Source organism: Podarcis bocagei (assembly GCF_964188305.1).
Source record: "Podarcis bocagei genome assembly, chromosome: 2".
NCBI classification, from domain to species: domain Eukaryota; kingdom Metazoa; phylum Chordata; class Lepidosauria; order Squamata; family Lacertidae; genus Podarcis; species Podarcis bocagei.
Window position 1 is genome coordinate 46,335,410 of NC_138126.1, and position 24,620 is coordinate 46,360,029.

General features: G+C 42.5%; 1 protein-coding gene across 6 annotated transcripts in view; it reads right to left on the reverse strand.

Moving 5' to 3' along the window:
• Nucleotides 1-24,620, reverse strand: part of CHCHD6 (coiled-coil-helix-coiled-coil-helix domain containing 6) — a 206,149-nt gene that overhangs the window by 111,203 nt on the left and 70,326 nt on the right. For 4 of the 6 annotated variants that reach the window (XM_081184354.1, XM_081184355.1, XM_081184356.1 and 1 more), the window contains one exon: nucleotides 21,991-22,074. The exons of the other annotated variants lie outside the window; for them this stretch is intronic. In XM_081184354.1, coding sequence (XP_081040480.1) covers nucleotides 21,991-22,074 — 84 coding nt within the window. The remainder of the gene's footprint in view (nucleotides 1-21,990; nucleotides 22,075-24,620) is intronic. 6 annotated transcript variants of the gene reach the window in all.

A 24,620-nucleotide genomic window follows, 5' to 3' on the forward strand; every position in this document is an offset into this window, starting at 1 on the left:
AACCTTCGATGCGCATCATGAATGCAACCTGCATGAAGAACTTTGTTAGTTTGTGCAACACAACAAGAATCAGCATTATTCACAACAGCAGTGTCATCATAAGTTATATGGAACAAACCATCCATAAACTTTGCATGCAAATAGTCCTCTTTGCCTTTACTGATGACACAGACGCTCCTCTTGAAGGAAATCTGAAAACCACGCCCAGTAAGCTGTGGGACGCTCAACAAGTTGCTCGCCGCTCCTGGAACAAAAAGTACATTACTGATGGTAGTGTGCAGACTTGCAAGTTTCACAGTCCCTTCTCCTGCAATTTTCAACGTCCTTCCATCAGCCAGGTGGATCTCACCTTCCTGAGGCTTGAAGGAGATAAAGAGATGGCGATCCTTTGAAACGTGGCGCGTACAGCCTGAATCCACAACAAAGCTCCCTTTGGCTGTTGGAGCAGTCCTTACAGCAAGCAAACCCTTGTTTTGCAACTTGCCCCCCTGCTGCTCCTGGCCACCAGACTTGCCTTTAGCCTTTGGTGAAGCTGTGCCAGCAAGCAAAACCTTGCTTTCCACTGGCGTGGGCTTTTGCAGCTTGCCCCCCTGCTTCTGATCAGCAGACGTGCCTTTAGCCTTTGGTGAAGCTGTGCCAGCAAACAACGCTTTGTTTGGCGCGGGCTCTTCACCCTCCCTCTGCTCCTGGCCATCTGCAGGCGGCTGCCTGTGTTTCTGTTTACCTTTGCCTTTCCGGCCTCTGCAAAGGCGATGGCCTTGGTTCCCATGAGAAACAGAGCTCTCAGCTGCCGACTCATTGGCTCCCCCTGGAGGCTGGAATGCTGCCTGGGATGACGTGACGGTCAGCTCCCCCTGCAGCTTGCAACCGGTGCCCTCAGCATCCCTGCAATCACCCGCATTCTGGGAAACAGCTAGGACCTCCGATGCAGTCAAACTCTGGGCTGGGATTTTTTTCTTGTGAGCTTTCAGCAAAGCAGTCCACATTGCACGTGCAGTGGTGTTGCCAGCCAGCGTCTTAATTTCCTCAAGAGATACAGATAGGACTATTACGTCAATCGCTTTCGAATTCTGCGATTTCCATCTCTCTGTCAGAGGAACTGGGGGGGCTTCAGAAACAACATGCCAGACCCCAAACTGACGCAGCAAAGATTCACACCATTTTGCCCAGGGTTCATAATTCTGCCCATCCAACTTAGGACACGGAGCAGTTTCTGAGGTCTGTAAGAGATCCATCTCAGCTTTTTACTTGAGCCGTGAGCCCTATGCCTTCAAAGACTCGTTATCTTGGCAGCCATTAATCACGAAGCCTTTCTGGCTCGGCTCCCAGGCCAATTTAGCCTTGCCGGAGATCAAAGGCTCTTTGCGAGGTAGAACAGAAAAAGCGTCCGTCCCTTTCGCTTTCCCCCCCTTCATACCTCTCAAACGCAGTCTGTTGCAGCTTTACTCTCCTGTAGGTGCCATGAATCTGGGCCCATAACCTTGTTGTTGGGAAACTGCCAGGGAGATAACGTCCATCATGGCCCCAAGCCGGAGTTCTGGACGTCCATCGGTCTCCCGTAGTCACGCAGATCCAACAGTTAGCGACACGAAGCCTCTGGAAATTCCTAGCCACATTCCTAGGTTGGTGTACACTGTTTATCAGCAGATAAAAGCACAGCCAAAAGCTTGCACCGCAGAAGAGCAAAAGAGCATATTTACAGACTTTATTAGAACATGAACAGAACAAAAGAAAACACGTCCATTCTGTCAGCGTCTCTGAGCCGACTGGCAAAACCGAAAGGAATATCAGAACATAAACATCCTGTGATCAGGACATGCGCAGACTCTTACAGAAAGCCTGCTCCCTTTTAAGGTGGAACGGAAATATCCTAACAGACCTGTCTTCTTCTATTTCCACATTTCTCTTTAATGGCTCTCAGTCCATTCTCTTTGTTGGGAAACTTCCAAGTACTCAATGCTCAGCTGTATTTTGGTATACCTGTATCTACCCAGTGAACCATATTATTTCCTCTGCAAGTATATATATGTGTGCTCACACATACAGAATGGCTGGGGTCTGTTTGTTTCACACTATACCTGCTATGATTAGAGCAGCCAATATGTTCTGCACACAAGGCAAGTGATTGATATTCAAAGTTTCCCAATAGCAGGACACATGGTGGTGGTTCTGCCATCTGAAAATCTTGTTCTATACAACTGAAGACTTTTAGATGTGCCCAAGGACAAGCGGGGCCAGAGGGGAGAGGCAAGCAATTAATCTGTCCCCATTTTTTAAAATTCACATGCCAGTTTGTCTTGTTCAGAAGTGGTTTCACAGAATCTCATCCCCTCTGCTTCTTTCACAAAATTATGGGAAAACCTCGAAATCCCAGATATCAACTGGAAGTCAGCCAACCTACACTGCAAAGATGCAATCTGAAAGAGAGGCGAAGAGTACTGCGGCTTCAAGAATGCTCTAATTTTGTACCCAGTTATTCGCTGTGGTATAGCCCAGTTTTCATAGCAGACTTTGTCAAGCCGTAAATGTACAAATGGAAAGAAAGTTGGGAGGTTATTTTTTAAGCAGCGTATTTCTTTAGGCTTTTCTATAGTACAATACATATCAAACTATTGGACCGACAGCCAAAAACAGTGTGAGATTCCAAGAAACAAGGTGGCACTAATGCTGTCACATTAGATCCTGAAGCTGTTGATACTCATGTTGAAGAAGTGATGATGATATATATAATCACTTTCATACAACATATTTAGCACTTCTTCTCAGTGTGGCTTACAGCCAAATAACCTTCTGGTATACAAATTTCAAGACAGTTCAACAAACAACCTTTTCAAAATGCTAAGAGCCCATCTTCTGCGAGTTTCAGGAGTGTTGCTTTTTGAAACTACATCCTCGTTCTAAATTGAAAATACTTTGACAGCATGTTTTATTGTTACTCTTGTATTTCTACTATCTTACAGTACCCTAGCCTGGGAGCAGGTGATCCTTCAGATAACTTGGATCTGAATTGTTTAGGGTTTTAAAGGTCAAAATTTACACTTCTAATTTAGTCCAGAAACAAGAATGTAGACAATGCAATTGGCACATGATATGTACAAAATGATCGAAACACATTTGCAACTGGTTGCATTCTGCACTGATTGAAGTTTCTAGACTGTTTTTAAAGGCTGCCCCGTCATAGCATTATAGTACTTTGGATGTAACTAGGGTGTGTATAACCAAATCATGGTTCACTTTCTCCAGAGAGGGTTGGAGCTGGTGAATCAGTCAAGGATAAAGAAGTTACTGAATGTAGCCCTATTCAAAACCAGTTGCAAGCCTTGATCTAAATCGGCAATCTTCCCAGTCACTAGTACTTCCATTTTATCTGGTGTAAGTTTCAGCCTCCAGACAGTGATACAAAATCTCCACCACATTCCTATGATTAGTAAATAGAAATGAGAGGTAGAGCTGTCTGTCATCCACATGTTGATGACTTCAGACCAATCCTTCTGGATGCTAAAGATCATGGGGGATAATGCCAATTGGAGTGGAGAAATTCCCCATGAAGACCTTTTGAGACCTGATCCTCCATGAAGCATTAGAGATATCGCAACCCTGTGCCTTCAAGCCCCACTTCAGAAATGGGCTCAGAGGAATGCCATCATTGATTAAACGAAAAGCCTGCTTTCCTTTTGGGTGAAGACAGAGGATAAGCAGGTGTTGAGCAGTTCCATCTTCTCTCTGTCACCCAATAGCATTTCTCCATCTTCTCCATGTGGAGGACCTACTACTTGCTTGTTCTTCCTCTTGCTTCGAAATAGCCAAATAAACCTTAATTATTATTATTTTAAACCTATCTTGCAAGCTCAAGCTCATTCTGAGCTTTGGCCTGCCTGACCTTCTCCTTGCAACTGTTGGCTACTGGTGTATACTTTTCCTTTATGATTTCACATTTCTTCCATTTCTTATACATGTGCTTCTTACATCTCAGCTCATCTGTCAGTTCCTTATGCAGCCACACTGGTTTCTTTAGATGTCTCCCACTTTTCTTTCTTGTTAGAATTGGCTGAATTTCACTCAATTTCAATACTTCACTTTTAAGAAACTCCCATTCATCTTGGACTCCTTCTCTTCGAGTATTTCCAACCATGGAATCTCACCCAGTAGTTCCTTTAGCTTTCTGAAATCAGACTTATTAAAGTGTGAATCAGATTACAGTGGTACCTCGGGTTAAGTATTTAATTTGTTCTGGAGGTCCGTTCTTAAACTGAAACTGTTCTTAACCTGAAGCACCACTTTAGCTAATGGGGCCTCCTGCTGCTGCCGCATCACCGGAGCACAATTTCTGTTCTCATCCTGAAGCAAAGTTCTTAACCCAAGGTACTATTTCTGGGTTAGCGGAGTCTGTAAACTGAAGCGTATGTAACCTGAAGCGTATGTAACCCGAGGTACCACTGTATACTCCACTTTCCCTTGCCTCTGTATAATGAAACCCAAGAGAGCATGATCACTTCATCCCAAGGTTCCCAGTACTTCCACTTTGTTGATCAATTCCTCCCTGTTGGTAAGGAACAGGTCCAACAGAGATGATCCTCTTGTTGCTTCTTCCACCTTCTGACAAATGATACTGTCAGCAAGGCAACTAAGGAATTTGTTGGACCTTAACATTTTTGGAAGTTTGCATTCCAACAAATATTGGGGTAGTTGAAATCTCCCATGACTCCCATTTCTGAAGGTTTGGTAATCTGCTCTAGGAAGGCATCATCCATGTCTTCAGTCTGGCTTGAAGGTCTATAGCAGACACAGTAAGTTCACTGTTGTTTCCCTCTCCTACAATCCCTGCCCCCATACTCTCAATCTGCCTTCCATGGTCAAGTCATTGATCTCTTCACAAGTGTACACATTCTTCACATATAATGCTACTCTTCCGCCTTTCCTGTCTGGAGAAGAGCAAGCATGAAGTCAGGCTGGATCTGCTTATTTTCCAGCTGAAAATGTCAAGATTAAAATACTTCACTCACTCCTCCAGGAATTATTTGCCTCCGTAAAACTGCCACTCCAACAAAGACTGGATATCAAGGGAGAACAACAAAGACACAGCTCATACTAGGATATCCAAGAAGGCTCATTTACATGAAAGACAAGGGGCTAACAATTAAAGGCTGAAGGAGGCAAAACCCCAAAGTGATTCTGGAGAATTCAGAGACAGGAGAGGAGATTAGAAAGCATAAAAACAAAGTAAATCATGGGACATCAGAGTGAAGAATTAAAAGGCCACCATCCTTCAAACCTTTGTAGCAAAGGAGCTACAACATACAATCCTACCCAAAGAGATAAACAAATAATATTGTAAGCCATGAAAGTTATATCCCTTACTTCTTCCCCACCATGTTAAAAACTGGCCAGCTGTAAATAGCTCAATTTGCCTAATCAAAGACCACACATACTGTATAAAGCCCATTAGTTCACAACCACACAAGACACCTTCTGTGAAGGCAACAGGGCCACCTTTTTTCAGATCTGAAGCACCTTTGGCATGATGACATGATGTTCTACGAAGTCTTTTTAATCATTAGAATTGTAACTAATTAGGAAATATCTGATCCAAAATGTTAAGTTTCATTCATTTTGTGGTTGTCAGAACAATCTGTACCAGTTGCAAAAGGACAGGGAAGTTATGGCATTCCCCTTTGCAGCACCTGGGCAGCCCTGTAAAGAGAAGAATTTGGAAGGGCCACATAGCAATGCCCATGATGATGGAACAAGGGTAACCCTATGCTCCGAAAAGTCATATATAGAGGTGTAGATAGGATAAACTCTTATCCCTTACTCCATGATTGGAACTTAACATGGGAATACAGATGAAGGACCCATCTCATTTAGGTCCTGATTGTTTCCATTTCCTCAATAAAGAGTCAAGGACATGGCCTGTAGGCTACTAAGTGGCATGTCCAAACAGACAGACCTTTAGACAAGAGTAGGAGCATACAGAGAAGATGAAAACGCTGTGCCATGTTAAACCTGTCGTTTTCTTACAGCACTAAGCAAGAGAATGGGGAGAATGTACTGGGGAACAGAGGACAAGGGAAGTCCCCAGCTGAGTTAAAAGCATCACCTGACAACTGATGAGGCAAGGTTCACCATTTAGCAGACCATGAGCTTCATTTTGATGATCCAAGGTAAAAAGAGAGCAAACACTGACACTCATCTGGAGGCCACAGCTAATTACAAGAGACAGGAGCTTTGTGAGGAGTTTATACAAGACTGTACAAATCATCCAACGTGGGGAGCCCGTACAAATCTTACTTGTTTTTAGATTTGATTCTTCCCACAACTAATACTGTAGAATTAAGCTATTTGTAGCACTATCATTTGGAACAGGAACAACAACAATGTTCAGATGCCACTGGGTCTGACTTTGTGTGGTGACAGGCATGCTTGCAGGAAGTAAGTGCTTGGCTGGTTAGCTGCCCAAGTTGCAGCTATCATACTGCAGGCTTGTCGCCACTTATGTGCCTCCTGTTGCTTTCACAGGCTTTATTTATAGAAAATCAGAGGGAAAAGGGGGGAGGAGAGATGGAAGTGTTGAGGACTATAGCCCTTACAGATGTTCAAACTGGGCTCAATGAATGCATGTGGGTGGGTGGAGGACAACCTGCCATTGCAATGCTGCTCCCTGCTCCCACACTTTCATTGAGTACTGTTTGAACATCTGAAAGGCATTCCAGAATCTCAAACCAGACATCCCGGAAAGGAATGTGGAGGGAGGATGGAATGTGGGAGTTGCATTGCTCATGCCACTAAACTCCAAGGCACCTGCACCTAATCCATCCACACAGGTAAAATGGAAAGCAGCTGAGTTCATGGCTCAAAAGAGTTGTAAGCAAAGCAGAGATCGGCCTGTCCATTTTGTTGCTACATGAATAATGGTCCTAAACAAACAAGTCATGGGTTGCCCTGCTTTGATGAAACATGTTGTTTAGAGTGACATTTGGGGCTGTTTCTGTTTGAATTGGGGGGAGGGGAAATTGCATGCTTTTGCCTCCCATCCCACTCCTCCGATTATCCAGCTCTAACCTATAGGTTACATTGCTGTTGCTTACTGTCCTTCGCCTGCTGCCAGCCTTGCACAGATTTTGTGTGACTACTAGGGTAGTGAGCTTCACTGCCAATTCTGCTTTCAGGTTCCATACACGGGCCTAAACCATTTTACTAGACGCCAATGCTTTATTCCGGATGCAGTATCACCTCAAAAAGGTGATGAAAGCGGGAGAGCATCCTTACGTCAAGTTAACAATAGCATTCTGTGTGTGAATTTCTCCTTCCCTCATCACGTTTAGAAGCTGTAATATTATCTGCTGTTGTGCTCTCAAACCAGTGTTGTCAGATACATCTTGCTGCTTAGCCACTACTGTCATTTCTCTACTTCTTGTAGAGTAGTTGTGTGTCATCATGTCTATTTATATAAACTGAGGTTTGCTCTATACAGTTTACTTCAATAGCTGTCATTATAATGTTATGTGGGAAATACCATGACATACTCAATTGGAAGTGGTAAAACACAGTAAATTCTGGAATCATCTGCAGTTTTAAACAATCTGAAGCTCTGCTTAACACCATCTATATATTGCTAGGGGAAAAGAGGGAGCAAGAATTCTTCAGCTTGGCTTACTTGTAAAGGCCAAGGGATCATGATCAGCCGTGGCCCTATTCGCTGAGCTGGTAACACCATAGTTTTATATCACCTGTTTTACAGATATAACAGATGTCCTAGTTGACCTTCTTTGATTTCTTTAATGTGATGGAGTAACTCTCCCTAATCTTTTCATGTGAATAAAGACACAAGTGATGTTGCCAAAGTTCTTAGTTACCTGGTTCAACATATGACTTGGCCTTGCCATAATGCTCAGCTGTACGGCTTGCTTCCCTTGCCTTTGCACGGAAGAACACCCTTTTCCAGCAGCCAGTTACCTGGGATTGCAAAGCCAAAGAGACGCACACTCAGGCCTCTTCCACCAACTTGGTGACCTATATCCACTTGGAGGCTGCATCCCTGCCTCCCAGGAAGAAGACAGTGTGAAGGGAGAGGCACGTGACCCCACCAATCAGACAGTGATGGAACAGCTCCTCCAGTAATAGTTCTCTTCTTCCCTCCCCATTCCTTTTCCTTTCTTTATTATGTATGTTAGATTGTGGGCCTGGTAAGCAGGAGTGGGAAGAGAAAGGGGACTTATTCCCTTTTCCTTCCACCCTGGGTTTCCAAACAGCAAGAAGGAAGAAGTGTGTCGCTGTCACGTTTTTCAAAACTTTTTATTAGAGGTCGTCAGGCTCCAGCATGTTGAGCAACCTCTGTAAAAAAAAAACCACGCTGAAAGCAACAGGGACCTAATCCTTTCATCCCACCTTTGAGCATCCTGGTTGGTCTTCCCCCATATCAGGTGATGCAAATCAACACAATGTCTTTCCTTCTAAAAAGGGGGGAAAGGGGGAGAGGGGGCACACTGCGTCAAGAGTCCTATATGGGGCACAGCATTCTAGGAAACAAAGACTGTTAAGTGTTTGCAACTTTCCTTCACACCCACCCTGTTGAAAAGAACAAAAAGGAAAGTCATTGTGGGTGAATGTAACTGACAAGGGTGTTTGATGGGGTGGGGGCCTGCCCCATTTCTTCAGTGGCACCTCTGTAAACACCCAAGCACGGAGCTACCACACCACACCACTTTGCAACAATGCTAAGTTTATTCCACAAACAAATCTACGATTATTTCATTCATGAGAGACACACTCCAAGTACTATTCCTGCTTTGCACTAAGGTGTCTAAACCAGGAGAATGAATATGCTATGAAACTCAGGCAATTTTCCCTTCAGTATATAAGCACCAAATGCTTCTTCGCACTAATCACGCAGACCAAAAGGGAAGCAAACACTTTAGTTGCTGTTTGCATAGAAGCTGTTTGTAATTTGATGTAATACACTGTACATCAGTCAACACAGTACTTAATACTGAGCATACACACACAGGCAACAAGAGGCAGGCAGCAATGACATCTAGCGCATTTTATTTACCCTAATATAAATGTTCTTTGAGTTCATCAAATTACCAATCAATTTCACTCATCTTTGAAAGCAGGTGCAGTGAGGTATATTAACAACGAAACTTTACAAGCTTTTAGTGAAACAGCCATTAATGGGGAAATCAAGCAGAGAGCTTTGAAAGCCAGTGAAAGCCAAGCCAATGGTAGAACACAGCAGTCTTTCCCAGCAGACATGGTGACTAAGTGGAGGGGGCAGGGGGAGAACTAAAATTGCTTAATACAGCTGCTCCTGGACACTGACACAACTTTTGAAACTAATGCAAGAGAGATTGTCATGCATGGCAATAGAAAAATATTGGCAAAAGCAAAGCTGAGAAAGTAATATTGAGCTGTGGGAGCAACTCTACAATTAAGATGTGTCACATACTGTTAAAAACATGAAAATTCTATCCCTTATCGATTGGTCCTATACTATCATTTTTTTAAAAATGGAGGATAAATGGCCAAGTGATACCAGCTTAAAAACTGCAGGCAGTATTTCCTATTTGTTCTTTACCCAATGGTTACAGAAGCAGACCACCACCAGCATGGCCAATCCTTTGCCCCCCAAGACCCTCTCTATAAAGAGTTGGGGGGCCTTAACAGCATGGAGTAATTTCTCAAAATTGAGCTGAGTTACCTTGAACAAGCTTTTGTAACCTGAAAAATATAGCTGCCAGTGCTCTGGCTGTAACTCACTGACTAAGACAATCTGCAGGAGAGTCCTTGGTCATTCCCTGAGCTGGCGAGGCTCACTGGGCAACAACAAGAAACCAAGCCCATAATGTCATTGGCAAGTACCGTGGAAGATTCTGCTGATAAGAGAGTCAGCCGGCACCATCTTTTTCAACACCCAAGGAAAACTTTTGTTCCTTCAAGCTTATTCAGGTATCTATTTATTTATTTAAATTTTTATAAGACCCTTCAATCCAACGATCACAGGGTGGTCAACAACATAAAAATACAAAATGAAAAACACAAAATACATAATAAAACAAAAACAAAAGGGAAACAGACCAATAACCCACCCCAACATATTTAAAAGGCCATAGAATGTTACTCAGCCAACGCCTGGTTGACAAGAAATGTATGTAATGAAGGTGAGCCTCTTGGGGAGAGCATCCCACATATGGGGAGCCACTGCAGAAAAGGCCCATTCTCAGGTTGCCACCTTCTGGACCTCTCATGGAGGAGGCACACAAAGAAGGGCCCTCAGATGATGGCCTCAGGGTCTGTTCATATGGGAGGAGGCAGCCCTAGAGGTATTGTGGTCCTGAGCCATTTAAGGCTTTTATAGGTCAAAACCAGCACTTTTAAATGGGCCCAGAAACTACCATATTTTTTGCCCTATAGGACGCACTTTTTCCTCTTCAAAAATGAAGGGGAAATGTGTGTGTGTCCTATGGGGCAAATACAGGCTTTCGCTGAAGCCTGGAAAGCGAGAGGGGTCGGTGCGCACCGACCCCTCTTGCTCTCCAGGCTTCATGAAGCCCTGCGCAACCCTAGGGAGCCCGGCACGAAGCCGCGCCGGGCTCCCGAGGGTTGCGCAGAGCTGCCTGCACTCCAAAGCCTAAAGAGCGCTCCTGGGCTTCGCGCAGCTCTCCGCAAGCCTGGGGAGACTGGCGCGGCTCCCTAGGCTTGCGGATAGCAGGCTGTTCTGGGGGCTGGGGTCGGGGGAAGCTCGGGCTTCCCCCGCGCCAGCCCCGTGCCTGGGGGGAAATATTTTTTTTTCCTGTATCCCCCCCCCCAAAAAAAAAACTAGGTGCGCCCTATGGGGCGAAAAATACGGTAATCAGCAGTCAGGCCAGGATTGGTGTAATATGTTCAAACCTATTGTGCTAGTGAGAAAGCATCATTCCATAATATAGTTAGCTGACTTCAGATTTTAATTTTTCATATGGTTTGTGTGTGCTTGTATATATAGTAGTAGTAATAATAAAATTTATTACCCACCCTTCACTCTGAGGTCCCAGGACAGGTTAGAAGATTAAAGTTACAAAACAATATTAAAACCATTTAAAAACAATTCAAAATTATAGAAATAAGGTGGGTTCTAAAAATATACATCTCAAGAGTCAAAACCAAGGGCAAATCACAGTTATTTTATGGTATATAAATATTTTTTTAAAAAATGAATAAATAAACCTGTCCTGGTGTGCAATGAGTACATTGAAATTTAGAACAGGGATTGGAGTTCTGTTAGAAAATGTTTTAAACCAAAATTGGTCTTTCATGCAAAAAGAACAAGCAATCATTTTATACACCATACCTCATTAATGGACTCAAGACATCATAGCCTATTTTATGGAGACAAGTAATGAGAAGCTTTACTAATGTGCATAAAAATAAGAAAAAGCTGAATTGAAAAGCTCAACTATATGATCACACACCTTAGTAAAGATAGAATCCTGCAGAACTCCCAAACTCCATGGCACTAAACCGCACTCCCCCAACTCTATGTCCTAGGACCAACTTTCTTAAGACTGGCGCCACCAGGGACCGATTTAATCAGTATCAGCAAAAAAAGCAGAGAACCTGCAAATAGTTAACAGTGGATGCTTACCATGTACCAGATGAACCTGTGACTGGTCTGGGAACTCCACAGCCCAGGGAAGTTCTAATTGTTCATTGAAATACATGTTCATTGACAATAAGGTTTTGATCAATGATACAATGTAGAAAGATTTTTTTTCATTGCTCCTCTTGTACTCATCTTAGAATTACCAAGAACTTCCTCTTTTTCAAGACAAAATGTCCCCTTTCGCCAAAAGAAGAACGCTCAGACCATCTTTCCTAGAAACTTCTTGTGATTAAATGTTTCACTTTTTTTACCACCTCTAAGGTGCTAATTTAGTTTTGCTTTCCAGATAAATTTCCCTTCTGCTCCTTTATACTGCAAAGCATGACTCTGCAAGGATTTCACAGGTAGAACACCAGAATGACATCTCACAAGTCGGGTAGGACCCTGTGTGAGTATATTATGAAATGAAAGAGCCCATAAGCTACTGACTAATTAAGATTGAAATTCAGCAGTCTCATTAAACTGGATAGAACTTACATTTGAGCTTACATGCATAGGACTGAGCTTTTAGCAACCAGCACATCCCCTGTAGCCATATCTGGTACATCCACAAATTATACTGTACAATACCTAAAAAACTTTTCTCAGTGCATTCAAACAGTGTTGTTGGTAAATGGTATTAACTGCACTCTAATTCTTAGTAGCCTATGAACATAAGCCTTGGGGGTCCTCTCTTAGCATAAATGATCTGCTGTTTCATCTGTGCAGCATGCTCAAATTAGAAAAATATTTTGAATGGAAGTCTTTGTGCATTACAAGGCTGATACAGCAGATGGTCTCAATATTTTCCTACAACAAGTATCAGCATCTGCTTACCTTCAGGCCCAACCTCCATCTTTCATTCTAGGAGAAGTGAGAATGGGATTACCCAGTTTCAGGAGATGGATTTATGTTCAAAATTCAAAATGGGCGCAGTCAGGCACCAAGGATTACAAGGCCTGACATCTGGGGATTCCTTGCAAGCTTCCCTAGACCTCAAGCATCCTGAATCCCTTGTGAACTATTTATTTATGGCATTTATGTACCGCTCTTAAGGCATAACTACCTCCCATAGCAGTTTATGAACACTTTAAAACAAACAAAAATAAATCCATACACAATAAAATCAAACCATTAATCACTCCTTTGGGCCTACCATAGATTTGATTGTTTTATATTCTGTCTCCTCCACAGTCAAGTGGAATTTGTATAATGGGTAAGCCACCAAAACTCAGACAAATTTGAATACTCTTTTTCTACCTTAGTGGGCCCCAACCAAGGAAGATTGTCAGGTTGAACATGGGACACTTCAAGGCCATATTTCATTTGCTTAGGTGGCTATTAGAAGGAAAACAGGACAGTAATATATCCCTTGGTGCCCAGCTGCTAACAGGGCTGCCAACCTCTCTCCTGCCCTGTCTCCACATTAGAGTCCCTATACATGACAGGCAGGAAAGCAGCAGCTGAAGGTTTCCCCCTCATCAGTACATGTCCATAGTGGGCAAATGTTCAGCTACTGAACTTCTTCCTATTATGCTGCAGCTAAAGAGACAAGCACCCTGACAGAAATCAAGAGAGTTAGCAATCCTAGTCACCATAAATTAATTGCATCACTAAATCAAGCTATAGGTACAGGCAGCACAAATAGCCACAGATGGTTCAGTGCCTAAAGAGGGGTTCAGCATTCCCATTAAAAAGCCCTTTTAATTATTTTCTGCCCACTACCCAGATTCTAGAAAGACAGCAGGCATTTTAAAATACAAAGAGAAATATGAACAGACGTCACTGAAAGTGCCTTCTTGTGATGAAATATTATAAGCTTTTTAAAACAACAACATTGTGTAAGAAAGGTAAAACTGCAAAGAGTGTTTATTGGAACTGCTCTGCTTGCCTTGATTGCCCAGAATGGTCTATACCTGCTTGTCTAGACCCTATAAAATCGGCAGCCACTCCAGTATTTGTCCCCTCTTGTTCTGAAAAAAGAAAATCTGTGTATTTTTAAAAAGAAACATCTAAGTGTAGATTTGCCTTCATAAATTACAGTATTTGTAAATAAGAGAATAAGTTTGAAGCGTTGTTGTTTTTTATTTTAAAAATACACATATCTTGAGGGAGTCAACAGCTGCAGGCCTTAATGTGCATCTATATTCAGATTCAGAACCTTTCCCCCAGCATATTAAAATAGATGAAGTATCTATATTGAAAACTGCCTCTGAGCATGTGCCAAGTACCCTTCGATCATTATTAAATAATTACAGCTTGCTCCAACACATGCAGCATTAAGGTGCAGTGGGCATTGCATAGCTTCCTGGAATACCTTAGCCCTGGGGCTCATCTTTTTCTTCAGAAATGAAGCACCATCACCAAGTAGCTAGCAGTATGATTCAGAAGCATTTGCAACCACAAAATCATTCACAAAAGATCATTCTACCCACAGAATAGGTAGAAGAATCAAATGTTTTCCTAAAGAAGCTAAAGCATTTCCCAAGTGCTATCAGTTAGATCAGACATGCACAAATTTGCCCCAATTTAGCGGGGGGGGGGGCTCCCCCCGAAAATTAGAGCCCCTTTAGGTAGTGTATACTAGATTTGTTTAAACAAGCCTTAATACAGAAGCATTAATTTTCAAGGGAATGCTAAACCCCTAAATGCACTCAACTCTACTTGCTATGCTATCTCTGCAGATTATCTAACTCCTCAAGAGATACTGCTTTTAACCTATAAACTGTGTGATTTTTCCCTCTCTGCAGATTAATTAGTTGCTTTTAATGTATATCCTTTTTTCATCTCAACATGAAAAATGTACCTGCTTTTAGGCAATATACTTTTATTATGTGATGATTAGGGTTTCCTGGTCCTAATTAGCATGTTAACAATGTCACCTTGGCATTTGCTAATTCAATTTAGGTTTACCTAATATCCCACCCTTCAGCACTTTCACATTAGCAACTTTTGGTCTTGACAGCTCCAAAACAAGAGCAAAGGAATAGCACTGGTAACTCTCCCTCTCCAATCGCACTCAAATATACACACTTCCAGAGAAATAAATCAGGGAGTACAGAACGCCGTCTGACACACAATAGGAACGTTACTCCATAAGTATATTCGTTTTTATCTTATTTAAAGCTTTTTTTTATACTGCCCTTCATAAATATATGTCCCAGGAAGATTAAGTACACCAACCAGTGGCAATAATAGGCAGCTGTTATTCCACCTCCATCCTTTACAGGAATTAATTCCAGGGATGGTATATATTCCAGTGGTAATTGTTTATATGTCTGTGTTGCTTTATGTAGCAAGATTCATAGGTTGTTTATTTTTAAAAAAATAATAATCTGAGGTTTATGTAAAATGGTATAAAAATATTCTTTAAAATAATGATTAAAACACACTTTTAGAACAGGAGACATACAAGTTACCAAAATATCTATGAAATCAACCATAACAATATATACATAGTAACATTAAATGTTTTTTTCTAAATAAGTATATATGGTGCTATTTCTTTAACCACCAGTGAGAAGTCAGCGTCCTTTTTAGTTATGGCAACACCTTTACAGATATGGAAAATCCAGCTATGACTACTACAGCCGATCACTTACTGCAGTGCATGATTGGGAATATACTGTACTTCCAAGAGAAATGAATACTGGCCATGTGCCACCAGAGTTAATGCCACTGTCAAAAGCAACATAACAGGAGGCCTTTGGGTGGTACCAAACAGCAAGGTTAACTGGAGTGTGTAACCAATTGGAAGAGATTTTTGATCTATTGAAAATACACCACAGGACCCTCTTGTAACATTAAGAAGCAACTGATACAACAACAAAGTATTTTTTAATCCACCAACTTTGGAAATGCAAGTTTACTTTCTGTGAACAACTGAAAAGAGGTTCTCTCCATGGGCATGCAACTGTTCAGTTATTTGTAGCAGGCTATGCCTCCCAATAAATATTTCCACTGACAAAATGAGACAAGATCAGCCTCTCTGCAATACATCTTTTCTTTTGGCACACTGTGACCAGTAGTAACTGGATGATCCTGCATTGGAGGGTAGATAACTAAATGGTATAGCCGTATCTTAAAACTCTGATGACATAAGGACTGTTTGGGACCTCCATAAAAGATACCGTACCTCTGCTAGCAACCAATGTTCTCATCCCTGACACAGAGGCAGGTGGATCACATAAATGAGGCATTATAGGCTCAAACTGTGATCCAAGTCCACTGAAGAGGAAATTCCAAGAAGCAAACATCCCACTGACCAATCAACATTATGAGTAAGCTAAAGACTGCATTGTAGGCCAATCATGAGGCATAAAGCTAGACTGGAATAGTAAAGGTAAAGGACCCCTGGATGGTTAAGTCCAGTCATATTTGTCTATGTGATGTGGCACTCACTTCCGCTTTCAGACCGAGGGAGCAGGCGTTTGTCCACAGACAGCTTCCCGGGTCATGTGGCCAGCATGACTAAACCGCTTCTGGCGCAAAGAGACACCGTGACGGAAACCAGAGCACACAGAAACACCATTCACCTTCCCACCACAGCAGTACCTATTTATCTACTTGCACTGGCGTGCTTTCGAACTGCTAGTGTGATGGCCTGGGATTCCGATTCGGAGGATGAAACAGAGGAATCCCAGCCTGCACAGGAGTCCCCGCCTCCAGGGCCGGCTGAACTGGGGCAAGGCCTAGAGGCTGAAGAGCCTGCACCTGTGGCAGTGCAGCAGGAGCTGGCCCCAGGTGAAGTCCTCCTGGCCCCAGAGGGGCCTGATGACTCAGTGGCCACAGGTGAGCCTCCTCCAGGGCCCAGTAACCCTGCGGCCTCTCCTGATCTGCAGAGGCTTAGGGCAGAGAGGCGAAGGGAACTAGTTGCCCCCAGGAGGAGTGCTCGCCTTAAGGCCAGAGTAGGCGGGGCTCCTGGGGGTCGGGACCGCCCCTGACCTTAGAAGAGGATAAAAGCCCAGTCATCCCGGCCCCAGGTTGCGGGAGCAACGTCGTTGTTGGCTTCGGACCTTCCTGTGTTCCTGATCCCTGCTCGGCCTCCTGTTCCTGACTATCCGGTACTCCTGTTCCCTGCTCGGCTTCCTGTTCCTGACTATCCAGTACTCCTGTTCCCTGCTCGGCCTCCTGTTCCCGACCATCCGGTGTTCCTGTTACCTGCTCAGCCTCCTGTTCCAGTGTTCCTGTTCCCCGCCCGGCTCTCTGCATCAGACCTCGCTCCTCTTCGTGTGGACTCTGCTACACTCACGGTACCTTACCCTCGGGACCAGCACAGCTAGGTTGGCAGGAGCTGGGACAGAGCAACAGGAGCTCAAACCATCATGTGGAATCGAACCGCCAACCTTCCGATCAGCAAGCCCAAGAGGCTCAGTGGTTTAGACCAGGAATAGTACAGGAATAGTAGGTAGGGAGGAAATGGTACTTCACCTCTCCTCTATCTTACACTTTGAGAACTGTGGCACTAGGTGCACCCACTGGGATGATTTCTGAATGGCATTTTCTAAATGGACCTATGAAACCAATGTCCTCTGGCCAGGAGAACACAAGAAACCCCCTTTTGGATCAAGCCCAAGGCCCATTTGGTCCAGCACTCTCTTCTCACTGTGACCAACAAGATGACCACGGGAAGCCAGCAAGCAGTGATCTCAATGTCCTAATGGCCTCCTGAAAAAACAGCTGTCCTTATCGGTAAACAGGCAACAGGCATCATGTGTGTATTAAGAGAGTTAAGAAAGTTGGGAGGGGGTGTAGTTGAGGCCTCAGTCTCATAGGCAGCAATTTATGTGAAAACAACATCCTCTGAAACGAATAAGCTTGCATATTATAACTGGAGGACAACCTTGATAATCCACGTGGACAGGGTCAGAGCCAAATCAGTGCCTTAGAAACAGCACAGATGGGGTAAGGGGAAGACTGTTCTTGGAGAGGTTGATCTGGGCCTCTCATTTTCACATTGAATCACCACCTTGCTTTTCGCCCCCCACCCAACTTTCCCCAAACGCCCTGAAGAGTCTAACTTTGTAATTCCAGAACATCCATCCGTGACAATCCAGCCAAACAACAGCTGTGCAGAAGTTTCCCCCTCAACTTGTCTCCCACTAAATCTCATTACAAAAAAAAAAAAAAGATTTTAAAAGTTCTAAAGCAATGACTACAGAAGGGAAAAAAGTCAAGGTCTGTGTGTATTCAAGAAATGAAAGCAGAATTATATAAAAGCAGCAGCTAATATAAAAGATTGTTCGGTGCTGCGTTTTCCATCTTTCCAACCATTATAGGAATAAAATTATCCATGGAGAAGATCGAAAATCTTTTTCAAAACTAATACAATTAAGCTTTATTACACTGTTTCAAGTACATTTCTCTCCTCTGCCAGCCCCCTCCATCTCCGACTCTAATCTAAGCTCATTCTACGACAGTTGGAAGCATTCTTCTATTTTATTACCAGCAAAATGTTGGTGTTTAAGGGTCAGAAAACTATCTAGTGCCATAAAATGAGGAAACAAAACCTGCCCTTAATATTGACTTCCTATCGTGCACAGGCGACTGGGAGAAAGGGAGAAAATATCTTTCAACAACATGCAGTGGAGCTGAGGGTTTAAAATACCAGCTCCTGCAGCTAGAACATCTATTAATCTTGTTTTAAAAGCCTAATTACAGCCCAATTCCAGGTATGTTTCCTTAGAAATAAGACACACTGAATTCAGTGGGATTTACTCTCAAATGAAACGTGTGTAAGGATTGCAGCTTTGGATTTGCAGAGAAAACACAACTGGGAAGGGGGAAAGTAAGATATTTAAAAATAAACAAGCAACAATTCTGTATACATTCTCTCTGTAGCCAATAAACAACGGATACATACATAAATATTACCAGTCATTTCCACTTTAAGAAATACAAATCTAGAGAGAGAAGCACATTTAGAGGAGGAGAAATTATATATATATATATAAATTCCTTGCTTGTGAACATATGGACAACTGCGATAATTAAAGTGGATGACTGGTGGATTGTTTGAGATTTCATTGCACAATCCCCATGAAACATAAATGGAATTTAAACGCAAGCAGCAGCATTGGGCAGTAGCTTAAATCGTTCTTTTTTAAAATTAATTACACAGATTAGATGTAGCTAAGTGTGCAAAGGCAACTTGCTATGAATATGTTTTGCCGAAAAGAAAATGGAAATGGTGGCACTTGGAAAGAGGTCTGCCTTTTTTCTACAGACTAAAATTGCATGGTACTCTGAGCTACTGTCAACCAGATTTATTTTTCCATCTAGCCCAGGATTGTCTATGCTGACTGGTAGCAGCTCTCTTGGGTTCTTGGCAGAGGTCTTTCCTATCACAGACTACTTGAGATCTTTCTTATTGGAGATGCGAAGGGCTAAATCTGTGATCATCATCTGCACAACATTCAAAATGTGCTCTATGGTCCTTCTGTTAACGCTATGGTTGCCAAAGTAACACAACATACCAATGCACAAAACCCACTGTTCTTGGGACATTTCAGACGCATGTAGTGAACGTCTGCAGCACTCCTGCGTCTCCAACACTATCCTGCTGTATAATCACTGTAAACTGAAAGTTAAACCAGAACAAAGCAGGAGGGGGAGGCCTCTGGTAGTAGAGCAACACTGTTTTATACTTTGGACAGAGTAGCTAGGGAAACCCAGACAGATGGGTGGGTTTCCCATAGCAGCAGGGGACCCAAAGTGTGCTTTCCCATAGCAGCAGGGGACTCAATTTACAAATGGAACACACTCAACAGGAAGCGAAACATGTTCTGCTTCCAAGGCAAAGCTCACAAACCAAAACACCTTCTTCTGGGTTGGCAGGGTTCTTAATCCAAGTTGTTCATCAACTAAGCTGTTCTTAAACCAAGGTACCACTGTATTGAATTGAAATAATCATGAGTTGTGAATTACCTGTAACAACAAACGTCACAGATCTTGCAACCATATCACACTCTACTCAAGCATGCTATGCACATTATCACATTTCACAGCTGTTTGAGTAAGGCAGACAAAAAGGTTACATGAATGAAGCACATGGTTGGTGTGATTCTTTGTCACTGCATCAACAACAGAGAAGATGCCTTCCCCTTCTCTTGGTATAAGCAGTGGCTGCCCCTACCAGTTCTGAGGCTGCCTTTCTTGAAGTCCCAGGTAAACTGGCTATATGTCTAGATCATAGATTCTCAAACTTTCTACCCCCACCCCCAGGGTGCAGTTGAGATTGCTGAAAATTACTGAGGCCCACCAGTCACAAATCTGTGGTGCAGGGGCAGAACCAGTCACAAAATGTGCCTTGGCTAAACCCCATGTTTTAGCAGAACAGTGTAACTTGTTGCTAGTTTCTTAACCACAGTCTGGTCTTCTTTTTGAGCTTCTTGGGCTCCTCCCTCCTCTTCTTCATTTATGCCCGTGTCATAAACATATGACATTTTGGATTCAGAACACAACCAGAGTTGTATGCCGTACTTTGTGGGTTTGGATACTGCCTCATTTGACAACTTCCTCTGGATGGCAATAACGGTTCATCAGTTGAAACCTTCTCATATGGCACAAAGCATTGTGGGAGAACCTTGGTAAGCATATCCTAAAGGTCATGTACAGAGGCAGGCTTGCCTCCAACACTAGTGGTTCAGGATGGAAGCAGATCATCAAGTCTGAGGACTTTATTAATTCTTCTGAAAGTGGCCAGTGACATTGGCACTGTGCTCTGGAAAGTGTTGAGGGCAACCCTCAACAAGACATTATGTGAAGCTCTTTCCATGAACAGAGGAAAGTGGTCAACTAAAACATCTTTGCCTGAGAGTAGTTATTAAGTCTGGCCACTTGCTGAGGTAAGAGTGCAGGTTGCTTGCAAGCATTTGCAGATGCAATTGGGCTCACAGTGATCACAAAAGCTGAATTAGTCAGCTTTCTGCAAAATGCTAGCTATGATGAAAAAAGTTCCAATTCAATTTTGCTGGTTCTAACTGGAAAAAAAGTTTGAGAAATCAGGTTTGTAAAGGGGTTTTGTATACCTATGGAGGTACTATTGACCTCTAATACAGTTTGCAGTGATATTAAAGAAAGAGTGTAATTTGTCTATTATGAAAATAGACATAATATTGTTTTTCACCCTCTACTCTCCTTTTCTCACAATAAATGGAAAGAAAAGACTGGCTAAGCTTCTGAAGACATGATGAGAAACAAATTTAAACAGCATTCGCTAGGCTGAGGACACTTCTCTTAGCACCTTGTGTACCTGGTTTCTGAGTTGCGTCAGTCAGTTTAATAGGGGTAGAATAGAACTGAAAAGCCATTCAGAATAAAAACATCAAAATGTCATTAAATTAAGAAAGGGTGCCTCTAAACCACCACATAGTAAATCACACCTCGCCATACTGAGAACTACCTGGAGCATAGGGTTGTGGAAGACTGACATCAATATTTTATTTTAAAAAATCAGTGTTGTTTGGGTACATTTCACCCCACCTTTATAAACATTAAGTACCCACTTTCAAAAAACAGAAACAACACCCCCCCCCAAATTCAGAGGTACCAAGCCTGTCAAGAGATTTAATTGCTTTAAAATTATGGAATATTATTCTTCACACATTTTTAAAGCTATTGTGAGCATTGCTTCATTTAGCTAGGAATTGAAAAGAACACATTAGTTCCTAAGGAATAATGTGGTTGCTCCAATTCTTATGCCATCAATTTTTAAAACTCATCCTGGTAAACAATTAAACAGAAATGCAAACCACACATTCAGGGGAGAGATTCAAATCCCTAAATGGATTTCCAAAGGTCATTTTAGGCTGAAAAGATGCTTGATGGTATCTCTTTAAATCATGTTCATTTCAAAGGCTTATCTAGCAAAGGAGCAGACAACATTTTGCAGCAACACACTTTGATCTGTTGGTTTCCCAAGAGATAAATTAATAATAACAACTTTAATTCATATGTATGGAATGATCTGAGGTTATTTTCACAGGGGTTTGTTTTTTTTAAATCCACAGATTTTTTTTAACAAAGGGAATTTTTAAAAGGTGACATAGCTTTCAACCAAACCCATAGTATGGGGTCGGGGTGGGGGACTATGAATTATAAACGAGGTGGCTTTTTAAAATAATAATAAAAAAGAAAATCATCCAGTTAAAAACCAATTATCCTTTAAAATGTGAGTTGCTTAAAAGGTTCAGCTTGTGAAGCAGTTTAACAGTGTGTGATGAGGAGGAGGCCTCAACAGATACATAATAGGGGCTGGCAGTCCCAGGTTTCAGCACAATGGTTCTCATTTCTCTTCTCTGCTGATCCACTCAGATAGATGTCTGATCTTGTTAGCATTCAGTCACTGCAAATAAAAGACAACACTGCCTCACCTTCTTCTCAATGTGGGCCAACTGCTCCTTATAGAAGGTGCCTCTCCTCTTCAGTTCTTCATCCTTCCACTGCAGTTCCTGGGCCTGCAAGGAAATACAAAACAAGGTGTTCACAAAAGAGAAGGAAAGAAGGAAGGAAGGAAGGAAGGAAGGAAGGAAGGAAGGAAGGAAGGAAGGAAGGAGATAGCCATTGTTGGGAGAAGGCTTGGGATAGGGTATAGATTGAAAGCAATTCCAATATGCCACACCACACCAGAATGCTTGCAAGGCAAATGTCGTTTATCTCAGAATGAATTATTTCAGCTTGACATACTATTTAATGCTTTCGTTTTCTGTGCCTCATAATGAAAAGGTTGCCAAGATAAATACTCTTGAGGTGCTTCGACCTGGAGTGACCAGATGTCTCTACCATGCTTACAGCAAGTAGAACTGTTAGAGCACAATGAAGTTTTAGAGTCTTGGACTAGTACAGGGTATGTACCATCTCAGACTGCAGGTTGGAGGCTTCCATGTCTGAATGCTTTCTACATTTTAAGAAAGAAACCAGGACCTAGATAGGTGATGAGATGCATACCCACTTAGCTTCAAACCCTAGATCACTGGGGGCTCCCAAATCATTGTCAGGAACCAAAGATGCACCGATGAGCTTCCAACTAAGAATCCTGCAGGTGCCAGATATCACTTTAAACTCCACAGGGCACCTTCTAGGCTTTCCTCCTGTTCACCACCCCACCATTCCTTAGCTGCATAATAATCAGGAGGTTCAGAGTGAAATTGAGAATAGTGATAAGGGCCCCAGAACTCAGATTGCATTGTCACAACAGGACACATGAATCATTGCCTAAAGCATGTAGGCCAACGATAAGGGAGGGGGCTATGACAGATGTAACATAAAATGAATTGCTATCCCTCCCCCTCTCCAGAACTGGCTCTGATTAAGCAGCCCAGTCAGAAGTGTTCCCTGTGGGCTCAGAGCTGTCATTTTATGGCCAGCTGCCATCCCAAGGAAAAGAAATAACAGAGAATAATAGAAATCTGAAAATGCAAGTTGTCAGTCTTTTCCTTCTCCATTTTTCTCTGGTGGAAGACAAACCATGGGGTCATCACAGAGAGTTGGCATTTGACCAGTCAACAATTTTGCCTAGCCAAATCCCTATAAACAGAGAGGATGTTGAACATGCTAAGAGGAGGATGCTTCACAGGTAAGTAAATCCTGTTCTTACCAACACCAGAACCCAGCAACCTCACTTCAATTGCCATGCACACATGATGCCATCAAGGATACAGCTAGCAGTTAATTCAAATAAAGCACCAGGCGCAGCTTTAGAGCACAGGTAGGTTGCATGGAGCCCCTAGCCCAATTTAATGTGAGTGGAAAGGAGGAGAAAACAAAGGAAAAGGTGGTAGCAGAAATGAGTAATAAAGGATGGCAGAAAAGGAACACTGGAGAGATAGAAAGTGGGGTAACTCATCTGTCTTTGGCTCTGTCTTTTCCCACTTCTGACCCACTGGCATGCTGCCCCTGGCAGATATCCCCTGAGGCAATGGGGCCCTACATAGTAAGAAGGTTGTCTACCCCTACTTTAGACCATGTTTGTTTGACTAACATGTCCAATGAGGCTTTTCAAAACCAATTAAAATTAGGCTGGCAAATTCTTCTTTCTACTTCCCACTTCCTCCCAGATCAGGATAATTAAAAGGTACACCCCCAGGCCATAGCAAATAGGGAAAGCAGAAGATTTCTGCTTCTGATTCCCATCCTGAGCAACATACTTTGATTCTTCCAGCTATTATGGGAGAGACAGAAGTACATCCTCACATGCCTTCCTTTGGTGTGAGAAAGAGTTGCTATGAAAGATGAATATCCTTAACTTTAATACATACTAATCACAGCTTTTCCTCAGGATTTAATGAAGCAACAAGAGACTAACATCGTATGCAAAGCTTCCATTCCTGACCGATGAAGATCTAAAACAGAGAACCTGAAATGGTTGGAGTATTGACAAAGCAATGCCAGAATATTGCTGCTCAGCCTTCCCACTAGCCCAATAGTATGACTTCCATTATAGATTAGAGGTGGTAGAGGGAGGGAGGGAAAAGTTCTTGCAACTTTAAGACTTGTTCTCAATAACATGTTCATTTCAAAATGATACTCATGAGAGAGCTAAGGCAGAAAGGAAAATGAACCTCAAAACATTCTGCTCAGCTTAAAAAGATGCTTTTGGTTTTTAACTTCACCTCCAGCTGTTATTACTGCGAACTGAAATACGCATTGTTGTTATGCTTGAAATATGTATTGGTAAACCCAGAGAGGGTGTCATTTGAAATATCACCATATCAAACATTACAAAACTGGGTTAGGCAATCAGGGACATTTTGTATGAATACAGGGTATTTATTAAGAGCTCACTTTATCCTGCTACTTACTCCCCACCTGAAGTCAGAAGCCCTGTGATGTCCCAAAGCAAGCTGGCTTCTGTGAAAATTACAATTTCAGAGAGTATGGACACCACAGGTAGCCAACAAAGTTTCAGACACTGCGAGTAAAATGCTTATACCAGCAGAAAAAAATGAGAATGTGATAGGGAAATGTTACATACCAATTCTAATTAGAAAGTTCCAGTCTCCTT